This window comes from Lichenostomus cassidix, chromosome 19, assembly GCF_008360975.1.
Source record: "Lichenostomus cassidix isolate B80296 chromosome 19, HeHo_3.0, whole genome shotgun sequence".
In the NCBI taxonomy this organism is placed as follows: domain Eukaryota; kingdom Metazoa; phylum Chordata; class Aves; order Passeriformes; family Meliphagidae; genus Lichenostomus; species Lichenostomus cassidix.
In genome coordinates, this window is record NC_139499.1 from 8,929,843 (window position 1) to 8,942,463 (window position 12,621).

Here is a 12,621-nt window from a genome sequence, read left to right on the forward strand (position 1 = left end):
TAGAACATCTCAGCTTTCCCAAAAAGCTGCTATCAACCACAACTCCCAGACCTACAGGGAAGTAAGGATTCAAACCCCAGCCCCCAGTGAAGTCTCCATCATTCTCTTCCAATTAAAGGAGGAAGAAGAATCTTCTCCACCACTTAAGACATCTTGAGCTACTGCTTGAAATATGACAGCCCAGCGATCTGCAGCGCTGGGTAATTTTTGATGACAGAGCTGTATTGTTTGGAGCACACCAGTTTGCACCCAGGGAAAAAAAAAGCTGAACAAAGGAAGTTTTGTTCACACTGAGGATAACTAATAGTTTCCAACCAGAGAAAATGGTTTTCACATGGTGAAAAAAATTTAAAAAAAAATAAAAAAAAAGAGCCAAACATACACCAAAGTGAAAGAAAATTGAGTTTGGAACTCAATGCTTGAACTACTGTGCAACTCTTGAAAAGGAAACTGGGGAATATATAAATGGAAAAAGGGAATGATCAGGAGGTTGTTTTTAAATCTTCTGATGCATGTTTTAAACATGAAGATATCATGATATGATGTTATAATACAATAAGCAATGATAGATACCATCACCAAATATTGCTGCCTGTGGGTTAAAGACAACTTCCAGTCATGGTGCTGCTGAGAAAGCAGGGGAAAGACTGGAAGCAAAGGGACAAATTTTATCACTTTAGTTTAGAAATTCCCAGTCTGCTTTTCCATTCAACCCTGATCTCTGTAATAATCTAGAGATGGTAAGAATTTAGATGCTCAAGATCATTACAGAACCTCCCCTAGTGACTGGATTGAGGATGAAGTTGCACCTAGCACTTTAAATTATGGCAGTGCTATTGGAAACAGAAGTGGTGTAAAACCACAAAATCTCTTGCACATTGGTGCATCCTCAGGGTAAAACACCCCAAGCCTCAGAAAATGATTTGCATAGATGTTTTGTAAAGTCCTCAGATATTTGTCAGGGTTACTAGGTCAGGTCATTACTCCATTTTCTGAGTGGTTGATGCAAGCTTTAACAGTGGTTCTCTCTAGAAAGAGGGATGGACAGAGGAAGAATTGCAGTTGGGGATGTGGTTTTTTTTTTAATTGTGACACAAACCATTAAATTAAGATGATTTTTCTACTTCTGAAACTCCCAGCCTAAAATGAAAAAAAAAAAAAATTTCTGCCTCAAAAGCAGCCAGGAACAGGAACCTCTAGAACAGACAGTTGGAAACCACACCAGGAAGAAACAACTCGAATTGTGCCTGAAACCTGAAACTGGGAGCAAGGAGAAAACAAATCCCAAACAAAACACTAAGCCCCACTATCAAACAGGAACTCCAGTCACATCCCCAGCTTTCTCCCCACTCAGCCAGGAGTATTTAAATCCCACTTTAACCTCACCACCCCCATTTGAGAGCAGAGATCAAAGCCAAGCCCTTTGGATGGACACCTTCCACCCTCCTCACACCACCCCAGCCCTTTGAAGCTTCCCCAGCGTATCTCCCCCTGGCAAATCACACCCGTGCAGCCCCAAAATCCTCCTCGGAGGAGATGTTAACGTGAAAGCACTCAGCCTGCCGAGCGGGGGAAAGGCTGCAAGGTGTGGGCAAGGCAGTGTAACACCATTAGGCAGAGTGTGGGCTTAGGAGCTGTCATAAACACTTCATAATCACTCACACACAAACCCTGCCGCCTGCAACACATTAGGGAGAGCTGAACACAGGGCCAATTGTAGGAATCAAAAAGCACAATGCTACAGATAATAGCCTTCCTGAGGAGATTTGCACATAAATGTCAGATTGTTGCTTTTGTAGATTAAACTCGGAATGAAGGGGTTTCTTTTTTTTCTTTTTTAGTTGGAATAACATTGCTTAATTACAAGCTAAATACTCGGCAAGGCCAAGAAGAAAGGTTTGGATAATAGCAAAGGACACAAAAAAGTGTTGCCAAATAAGCTCTTAAATATTAAGTCAATCACATAACTGCCAGATTTTATTGTGCTCAGGCTAAGCAAGGGAAAATATGCAAGGGAGAAACAACAATGTGGAAAACCTCCTCCAGTCTATGTTCCCTCCAAATTTGTTGGATATACAAATCCTGCTCTGTAAGGATATTTAAAACTGATGTTAAAGATCATCATTCTGTGAAAATCTCCAAGGTCATCTCACTAACAAAGGAACCATTCCAACAGTGAAACTGGAGGAACACAAAATGCTCAGGTCCAAGCTGCACCTCCCTGGCTGTGCTCTCACAATTTCACAGAACACACAACCGAAGGGCTGACAAGGTGATGCAATATCTCCACAGCTGACACGATACTAAAATATTTCCACATTTGGCATCTTCTCCATCTCACTGCACTTCTCCTAGACTCAAACTTCTGCAAAAATGGAACAACTCTAAGAGAAACTGTCCTGCAATTTCATTTTTGTTATTTTTCCTGAAAGGGTAAATTCTATCAAAATCTAGGAATTATGAAGAAGTGAAATACATTGGGGAAAAAAAATCTGGCTCTATGGTCCTACTGAAAAGAAGGTAAACTCAGGTATTTGGCCTAAAGTGTGGTTCATTCAGACACAAGGAGGAGGGGAAAAAAAGAAAGAAAACAGAAAGAGAAAGAAAAAGCAAAAGGAAAAATTCCATCAATGGCAACACAGCATGTCTTTATAAAAAAAAAACAACAAAAAAACCCAAAAAACTCACGTTCATTTGGAAAAGAACTTTTCAGCTGGATAAAATAGTATGTTTTCTAAGGATTCGTTAGCTCGAGCCGATGTGATACTCAGGTGATCTTAATTAATTAATTAAGGACTAATGAGGTTGTGCTGCTGCAGCGGCAGCTCTTAGCTCGGTGTCCCAGCGCCACCGTGTGGACACTTTGTGTAACGCTCCGCGAGTGAAAATAACCTTTATTTTGGCCGCAATGTTCCTAAGTTTCAAAGTTCCTAATTTTTAATAAACACTTACAAAATACTGACATTTAGTGAAGTATAACAGGTCTTACTCCATTTCTATTAAACGTTCCTTCAAATGCAAAACCTAATCAGCTTTTTTATTTCCTCATTCCAGCTAACAAGAAGCAATCAAGAGGATAACAAGATGCAATAAAGAGGGGAAAAAGCTCTACCACACTCATAAAATTCTATTTAACTGACATTTTGCGGTAGAAATTAACATTATTTTCTAAGCTACCGGTATATAAACACATGTCCTACATAGCTAAGCAAAAAGTTGTAAAAATGCACATATTTCTTTTTAAAAAGTGTATTTTACAAAGGGAAAGAACTCCCTCCTCTCTGCTTTATTCTGGAGGACGAGGTGTTGTGAATTTTTTTGGTTTTTTAAGTTCAGAATTTTATGACCTACTGTATTCAACTTGATTCTCTCATTTGAAGAAATTTGGGGGGAATTCCCCAAATGAAGACCATGTGCCCATAAACCACTGTGCAGCACAACCCAGGGGGTGGGGATGACAGCAAGAAATCAAACCCATATGCACACAGAGGCCTTCAGAAAATTAAAATTGCAAATCATGTATATGACAAACATGTGACTGCAAAATACTATTAATATGGTCATACTGGAATTCCTGGGACAAACAAATTCATGTTTTTCCACCTTTAATCCTTTCTGTTAGGAAAATCTTGTAATTTTTGGGCTACAGACTATTCCAAAATGGCAAACATTGGTCCCAATTTGAGTCTGAAAATGTACTTAGCAGGAATAATGTGTAAAAAGCCCTCAAAAATCTGACAGTACACAAACTGAAGTGTTTGAGCTGTGCTCAGGATTATCTGAAGATAAGCACATTACACACAAAGCAGAGCACATTGATGGGAAATGTTGGCTCTTTCCACTCCAATAGGAGAAACAAAAGGTAAAATATGAAAGTTTTAACACAACATTGAGCAAAAAGCAGAAGGAAGGTGAGCTCTGTACTCACAGGTATGCTCCAGACCTGCATCCCATCACTGTAGCCAATCATCAGCAGCAAGGGGGGCTCATTGCCAGTGCTGTGGATTTCATGGAATTCCATATTCCTGGATGTATCTGAATGGAATTGCAATATCAGAGGCATTATTAGCAGGTCAGGGACAGGCTCAGCATCAAACTTTTCAGACAGAGAAAAGTCAGCACAGGACCAACAAAATAAATATTACCAAATACAGAAATGACAAATGAACAGGCTGGGTAATACTCCTAGGTATTGTGGAATTAATCTATACAATAACCTCAACAAAGGAAGAGAATCCCCAGGAAGAAAAGAGCTACAGGACATAATAATCATAAATATTCCCTCATGAAATCTGCTCATTTTATGCTTCCCAGGTTACTCTGAATTCTATCACAGCACTGAAAATGACCCTGGGACTGGACTGGATTGAGTGAGATAATGTGGCTTTGAAATCAAACTGGAGATGAAATAAAATTTAGTTCTGTGCTTTGTTTTCAACTACCTTAAGGAAAATACATGGATATTTTTAATTTGCATTTCTTCCTAAGGAAGATTTTGTTTGCTTTTAGATGAAGTCACAAGGCCTGTTTGCTCTTTTTGGCAGATACTGACCAAAAGTGAAGTTATTCATTTAGAATTTAGTCTTAATTAAAATTAGTTTGGAGTCAGCAATGCTTACAGAGAAAGCTGCCTGGAATTGTTGCACATGGACCCAAAACTCACAGAAACAAGTGAAATGAAGAAGAAATGAAGTCATACCATTTAAATCTGCATTTTCAAATCTGACCCAGACAATTTTCTCCTTTTCTTCTGGTGGGGTTCCACTGTAGGCCTGGACAAAAAGCAAAAGGGTTGAAAGCAGGAAGTTTAACAGTGGAGTTTTTCTCCTCCCGTAAGAAGGAATATAATTAAACCCCAAAATCATGATTCATGGATCTAATTGTCACCAGAAGTCCTACAACAGAACCATGCTGAACATCACTCAGAGATGCAGGAATGACAAAATATTTCTAACTACAAATCTTCTGGGGCAGGTAAGAAATCCCACATGACTTAGAGTGAGTCAATAAAATTCAATACAGTGGCTTCTACAATCTTTCACTTCAGCAGTGTTGGAGGTTCTCACATGAGGTGTTTTATCATTAAAATTCTCTTTAATTCACATGAAAGCTTTGCAAGGCAGACTGAGGAAAAGAAAGAGACCTTTACTACCCAGTTTATATTACTGACACCTTTCAGCTCTGTTTGTGACAACTTTAATGCAGCCATTTAAAAGAGAATAAACTGCAACTCCAGCAGAACAGATCCATGTTTCACTCCTGTGTTCTACAGATTCCCATAAAAAGATGAGATACAAAAAGAAATTGTGGAGTGAGGCTTGCAGTGTTTCCAAACTGGAGGTTTTACAGTTCTCAGGAGAAGCTGTGGTAGCAAGAGCGTGAGCTACAGCAGAAATACCATCACTTCCAAGTGAATTATAACAAAATACTGAGCACTATTTGGGATTAAATATGAACAGGCCTTGTATAATCACTTTATACATGCCAGAAAAGCAATAACATGAACTAAAAATACAAATCTAAAAAATAAGTGTGGGGTTTACGTTTCAAAACAAATCACATTCCACGCTTCCAACACAAACTGATTTGTAAAATAAAACACAGACTGTATCCTTTAACCAGAGAGGGGGTGTGGAATGCAGCAATTTCTTAATTGAAACTTGAAATATGTTTAATTTTAATTTTGAGTCCACAATGCATTTCACAAATTGATATTAGTGAGGGCATTGTTTTTATATTATTATGGAATAAATGTACTGGGAATTCCTAAGAGGAAATTCATAGGGAAATTAGACACTACAAAACCAAGATAATCCCTGGAATCAGAATCAAGATAATTTCCTGAAGCTACAATCAGCTGCAGTGCTCCTCCACCATGGACTACAGCTTTCCCAAAGAGAAAAACAAAATTACTTCCCCTCTGCTCCTGGGAGGCCCAAGGGCAACCAGGAAGGAGCCATTCCAGGGCCATATTTATGATACATAAGCACATAAAAATACACAAATACATCTATTTAAAAAAACCAAATCTATTTATTAGATGGCAGAATAAATTTACAAAGCAGAGTGAGAACTTCTGACACTGCTTTGTGCACTAAAAAAACAGCTTTCAAGATCCACACCCTACCTGTGGCACAACATCTTGGAGGAAGGTAACAACACTTTCCATGTACGACTGTTCCCTGGAAAACAGAAGGAGATTTTTCAACCACTGGAGCTCAGAAATGGTCATGAATATATTAAATTAAATAGATCAGCAAAAGGAAAACAGGGGCAATCTTTAGCACATAGGAAAATATAAAGTATGCAATGCAAATTCTGATAATATAAATCATGGCCTCTAAGTAATGAAAGTACTAAGTGAAAGTAATAAAAGTCTGTAAAAAAGCTAAGATACCTGCTGATGAAATAACTGCTTGTGGGGGAAAGGATAAATCCTAAATTCAAGGAATAAGCCATGTTCTCCACATCAGAGAGCCTGAAGTGGTACAGGGATTTGGAAATGATTTCTCAGTATTTTTCTACTTGGTTTGGCTCTTACAACATGAAAAAGAGGATTTAAGCACCCACTGGAGCTCTCCTGGTGGGACAAGGAAACTTCCAGAGCTCCTCAGCATTCTGGACAATGCTGGAGTACATGGCAGTGCTCAGGGGCAGATATGGAACAAAACCCCACCTAAGAATAGCAATGAGGTATTTCCAGAGAAGATTTCATAGCTTGGGAAGCTTATTCCTTTTGGAAGTTCATTAGCAGCATTGATTGAGGAAAGTTTCTAGTGCAAGACACATTTGTTGGGGCAGATTTAAAGTAATGCTTTGAGTAGCTTATCCTGCACAGCAGTGAGGATAACTTGTGTAACTGCTGAGTAACCACAGCGTGGGCTGAGAGCATCACACAGATGGTGCTGGAACTACACAGAAAGTTGGTGCTTTGTGCCATGGGGAGCTCTGAGACAAGCTGGCAACAAGAACTACCTGCAGAAAGTCTGAGACTATTTGAGAAAACCCTTTAGGTTTTCTTTAGGCAAGAGCTTTGGCAGCTACAAAATCAACCTCTGTACTGTCGCAATTCTTCCTGTGCTAACTCAGGATTTCTAACAGCAACAAAGGAGGAGTGTAAATTAGGAACTTTGGATGTCCAAAGGTGCTTTCTGAAAGTGCAAGGTTGTTTTGATAAAAGCAGGAGTGATTAGCACTGGAAAATGAAGCACTCTGGAGAGTTTAGTACTACACACAAATATACAAAAGATACTTGAACCCAAATGCTGCATCAGCCCAACTCCTCTCTGAAAGCAAAGAGAGATCTAAAATATAAAGTTTAACATTCCAGAAAGCCTTTTCCAGCCCAGGACCAAACCAGATTTCCTCAGCAATCCCAGGATTTCTGTGTCCCAGTTTGTCCCATTGCTTTAGGCTGAGGCCTCACAAATGAGCTGTGGTTTCTCCTGTGCTGATTCTTCCCTGATTTATGTAGGTCACGCCAGCTGCCCCTGCACACCTTCAGAGCCCTTTATTAAAATGCCAGGCCACAGGTAGAGTATTAAATACAGTGTCTGAGGCTCTCCTGGGAATGCCAACCAGCCAGAGTCACACTGCCTTCATGCTTCAGCTCATGGAAAGCATTTTCCCCTCTCAAGTACATCTTGAAACCAAGTTGATGTTTGGGAGGTGTTTTATTCAGAGTATGTGCCCTAAACCTCTCCTGAAGTTGAAAAACTCCCAGGGAAATGTCTTTAAAGGGCTGAAAAACAACATAACCCACCAAAAACAACAACAAAAAAACCCCTACCTTTAATAATGATCTGGAAACTTAACATGAGCAGCAGAATGCAGTGCTCACCACATGCAGATTCATCAAAAAAGTGACATTTCTGAGGCACAAGCAGGTACCTCAAGAACAAGACACCATATTTTAAAAAAATATATATAACCTTCATCTTACAGTGTTTTTCTACTATATTCTAAAGCATATTTTGAAGAAAATGTCATTACAAAGAAAAATGCATTTGTTGAGGAAATCTGCAACAAAAGAAGAAAAAAAGCTGCTGCAAGACAAACCTCTAACACAACTTTTTGTGGTACAGCTATCTACAACTTTGTGCTCTCCAGGGAAAATGAAGTGGGAAATACAGAGGTATCTCTGAGGGCAAAGTAACACCCCTTGCAGGGGATATTTCAAAATGGTACCATTTTGCAGCAGAATGAGCATCCCCAAGGAAGAAAGAAAAATTGCTATACAACTCCTGTAACAGACAGAGAAAATACCATAAATCTTCTAGACTGCCTTACAGCCAAAGAACTCTTTTGCTGTGAAAGTATTCCCATGTGAACACAATGAAAATCAGGATGCCAAAGCACAAAAATTGTCTGTCAGGCGCTCTGACCAGAAGGATGGAGCTTCTTCCTTTTTCCTTGGTTTTGTTCTTAAAAAAAAAAAAATTTAAAAAAAAATCCACAATTCTCCTTCCCCAAAGGACTTTAATGACAAGTTTTGTTTGTTTTAATATATCCACTCCTAGGACAAGGTGTTATTAAAAAGAACAGCAAGACAGGAACACGTGTGGCACATCCCTCTGGCCTAAGGAAGAAGCTTGCACCACTGATCTGCACTGCAATGTTTGTACAGCAAAACAAGAAAACTTTGCAGTATGTTAGCTTTTAAATACACAACTTTTGTTGTACAAGTGCAAAGCATCCCATTTGGGGAGACAGTTTGCAGGCAAGAAATGGAAATGCCACAAGTGTTGGCTATTTTATTGGACAACGCTCAGTGCATCAAAACTCCAGTGCCAACACAAGCCCTCCCAGCTGGCTTTGGGGGGAAAAAAAACCCAAACAAACTCAGGCTGGGTTCTTCTACAAGAAAATCAAGCCCGTTTCAGAAGGGGCTGCTCTTCTAGAAGGTTCTTACGTGGCAGCTTGGGGGCGAACCACCACTCCTCCAGTGCAGCGACTGGGGCGGCGCGGGGACTCTGTCGCCATCCTTGCTGGGCACACACCTGCAACAAAAGCCACTTTTAGCACAAATCCCACAGGATTATTTATTACACAAGTTCTTGATGTGTTCTGGAAGGTGATAAGAGAGAAACTTCACTTGCACAAAGCTGTAGGCCTCTTTGCAGCACTTTTTTAAAAAAGAAAATTACGCACCAAACTGACAATTCCTCCAATTACTACAGCTCCTGCAATGCTGGTGAAAACAAACAAAAACCCACAGACCTGCATGATAAATTTCCACTTTATCTCAAACTGCACTGCATGATCTTCAAGGTTCCTCCTTCCAGCCCAAACCATTCTATGATTCCATGATTAAAGATAGTGGTACAGTTGTCATCACCACTACATGAACTCACTATTTACTAATGGGCTGCTGTCTTGGAAAATAATTAGATAAAAATAACATGCAATCACAGCTGCAGTGTACTGTATTCTTGAGAAAAATGGGTTACATGGCAGCTCACATATTCAACTGCTTTATGTCAGCTTTTTGTGTCATCTTCAAGCTTTCCTTCACACTTCTGTTCTGCAGGGGAAAATTCTGTGTGACATTCCCAAAGGCAGAAAGTACCTGAGGAGCACCAGAGATCCCAGCCAGCTCTTCAGTGAACCCCTCAGCTGCTCTGTTGGGTCTCCCAACCCCAAACCTTTCCATAAAGTGAGACAAAAAGCCAAATCCCCAACGTGCTATCAGTTATCAGCATCATTTCACGTCAGGGTAGATTTTACCAGGACCAGCTCATTAAGGGAGGCGGGATAATCACTCAGAAATTACTAACACAATAATAACTAATAACAAAACGCTCAGCAACACAACAGCAGCCTGACACACACAGCGAGGAACCCTGAAAGGCCAAACGTCCCGGAAAGGATGAAATCACCTCACGGACACCTGCCCTGCCCTGAGCGCCACCGCCTTGTGCCACCCACCTGAGGGGAAGGGAGCTCCGGACGCATTTTAGCTGCTGCTCCGGGCCTGGGCACCGCCGCGCCTCAGCTCGGAGCTGTCCCCGCGGGCTGAGCGGCCCGGAGCTCCCTCAGCAGCCCTGACAGCGCCCGGCCCGCCCTGGGCACCCTCCGCTGTTGAGCAACTCCACAGCAAAACACTCCGACCTGCCCGGCCTCCCTCCCGCCGCCGCCCGGGGAGCGGGGCCTTGGCCTGCCGGGCCGCGCCAACCCCGCCGGCCGCCCCTCGCCTCACAGCCGCGGCCCGCCGCCCGCAACCACCGGGGGGTCCCTCAGGCCTGGCGGCCGGGCCTGCCCTGCCCGCCGCCCCCCGCCCCGGCCGCTGCCCGGCCCGGCCTCCCGGCGCGGCCCCTCAGAGCCGCCGCAGCGCTGTCCCGGGCGCGCTCCCGCCGCGCGCCCCCGGCGCGGGCCGTACCTCACCTGCCGGGCTCCCGGCGCCACTGACACTGTTTGGGACCCCCCGGGCAATGACACCCAGCGCACCGCGCCCGCAGCCAATCACAGCGCGCCGGGGGCGGGCCGCGCCCCGCTCTCGGCCAATGGGCGGCCGCGCTGCCCGGCGGTGGGCGGGGCGCGGCGGGACGCGGCAGGGGCGGCGAAAGGCGGGCGGCGCTGCCCCCCCCGCCCCGCGCCCCGCGGCTTTGTTTACATCGGGGATCTCGCGAGAGCCGCGCGCACCTTAGCCGGCCCCGCGCACGTGGGGCGGGGAGGGGCGGGGGGGAGAGGGGCCGCGCGCCGGGTACGCCGAGCGCCGATTGGCGGGGAGGGGGCAGCGGCCCCGCCCATGCGCGCCTGAGCGTGGTGACGTCATGGGAGGGCGGGGCGTGAGGGACACGCGCTGAGGGGCGGGGCGGGAGGGGCGTGAGGGAGCTGAGGTGCCTGAGGGCGGGACAGGCTGCGAGGGGCTGTGAGGGAGCTGAGGGCGGGACAGGCTGCGAGGGGCTGTGAGGGAGCTGAGGGTACCTCAGGGCGGGACAGGCTGCGAGGGGCTGTGAGGGAGCTGAGGGTACCTCAGGGCGGGACAGGCTGCGAGGGGCTGTGAGGGAGCTGAGGTACCTCAGGGCGGGACAGGCTCCGAGGGGCCGCGGCGGGTGAGCGGGCAGGGGAAGGCACAGAGCTCCGGCAGGGGGAAAGCCCGCGGGGCCGAGGTGTCCCTCAGCTGCAGCGTCTCACGGACACCGCTGCTGCCCCTCAGAGCTCGGTGTTGAGACACGGCTGAGGAGAGCCTTAGAGCACCTTCCAGCGCCTAAAGGGGCTCCAAGCGCCATGGAGAGACCGGACAAGGGCCTGGAGTGAGAGGACACAGGGAATGGCTTCCCGCTGACAGAGGATGGGTTTTGGTTATAGAAAGAACTTGTTCCCGGTGAGGGTGGGGAGGCCCTGGCTCAGGGTGCCCAGAGAAGCTGTGGCTCCCTCACGTCTGCAGTGTCTCAGGCCAGGTTGGACAGGCCTGGAGCAGCCTGGCACACTGCAAGGTGTCCCTGCCCACGAGTGACCTTTAAGCTCTCCTGCAGCCCAGCCCAGGGTGTGATTTATGTTTGCAGGTGTCCAGCAGTGCGCAGAGCCCGCAGGGTGAGGCACTCAGCCATGGCTCACATTTCCAGACAGTGGCACCAGGTCAGGAGGGGTGAGCTGCTCTGGGAATCCACCTGAATTCTGTGACAACATCATCATCCACATACCAAAGGAATGAAACAGTCACTGAAGAGTAAGCCAGCAAACACTCACTAGTAGCAGGTGTGTACAGATCGGAGCTTTATTTCACAAGAAAAGGTTGTAACTCAGGTTTGGTTTTAGCAAAGGAGCCTCTGTTAACTTAGTCGGTGTGAATTCCCACACTCCTCTGTCTCAGCTTTGAATATTAATTTCGGGAAGTCAAATGATAAAAAGGTGGGCAAAGTATACCCAGGAGTAAACTGGTGACAGTTTTTATCAGCAAGGAAGTGCAGACTTTTGGATGTTTGCTTCTGACAATCACCAGCTTTTCCAGGAAAATTTATAGGTTTTTGTTTGTTCATTTAAGGTTAAAAAAAGCCAAAGGTGGAGAAGCCCAAGTCTCAAACTGCTTGAGGAAACTTCAATGAGGCACAACATTTCTGAGTGTAGCAGAATTCTATGAAAACTTAAATTTTGCTTTTGTGTTGAGCAAAAAACCTGGGAATTTCGCTTTCTTTTGCATATTTCCCTTATAAGCAGTAGTACAGTCATCTCACCAAGGTGTTACACTCGAAAATTAATTGAAAATAGATAATTATTACCTTAGTTTGCTGCAAAGGTTGTTGCCAGGTAGTTGCCACACACAGTTGTGGTCTCTACAGCCTTTCCTGCCCATCTGGGGTAGAATTTCGACATCAGAGCAAAACTTTATTAACTGAAGTTACTTCCCACATCCACAGAAATAAATTCTTGCAGGATCCAATTTGGACAGGCTGTTACTTTCATCTCCTAAGGCAGCGCTGTGTTCCCAGCATGGATGAAAGAGAATATTTTCAAGAATAAAATCCCCTGGGATTTCTGTAACCATGGTAACACATATAGATAGCAGCCCTGGTTCCAGCCCATGTTTTATTGTTCCAGCAGTAAAGAACTGGATTCTATAAATAACCATCCTGGCCACTGGAATAAAGTACTGGTCTTTCACTTTTCCATCAAAATAAA

General features: G+C 44.4%; 1 protein-coding gene across 9 annotated transcripts in view; it reads right to left on the reverse strand.

The window, feature by feature from the left end:
• Positions 1-10,538, reverse strand: part of BCAS3 (BCAS3 microtubule associated cell migration factor) — a 289,031-nt gene extending 278,493 nt beyond the window's left edge. For 6 of the 9 annotated variants that reach the window (XM_085078501.1, XM_085078499.1, XM_085078507.1 and 3 more), the window contains exons 1-5: positions 10,384-10,538; positions 8,912-8,999; positions 6,128-6,182; positions 4,700-4,772; positions 3,929-4,035 (exon numbers count right to left, since the gene is read on the reverse strand). In XM_085078501.1, coding sequence (XP_084934627.1) covers positions 3,929-4,035; positions 4,700-4,772; positions 6,128-6,182; positions 8,912-8,982 — 306 coding nt within the window. In that variant the 5' untranslated portion in view covers positions 8,983-8,999; positions 10,384-10,538. Of the gene's footprint in view, positions 1-3,928; positions 4,036-4,699; positions 4,773-6,127; positions 6,183-8,911; positions 9,000-9,927; positions 10,056-10,383 lie in introns of those variants that run through there. The other 3 variants (XM_085078504.1, XM_085078502.1, XM_085078500.1) reach the window with 2 other exon arrangements.
• Positions 10,539-12,621: the final 2,083 nt, after the last annotated feature.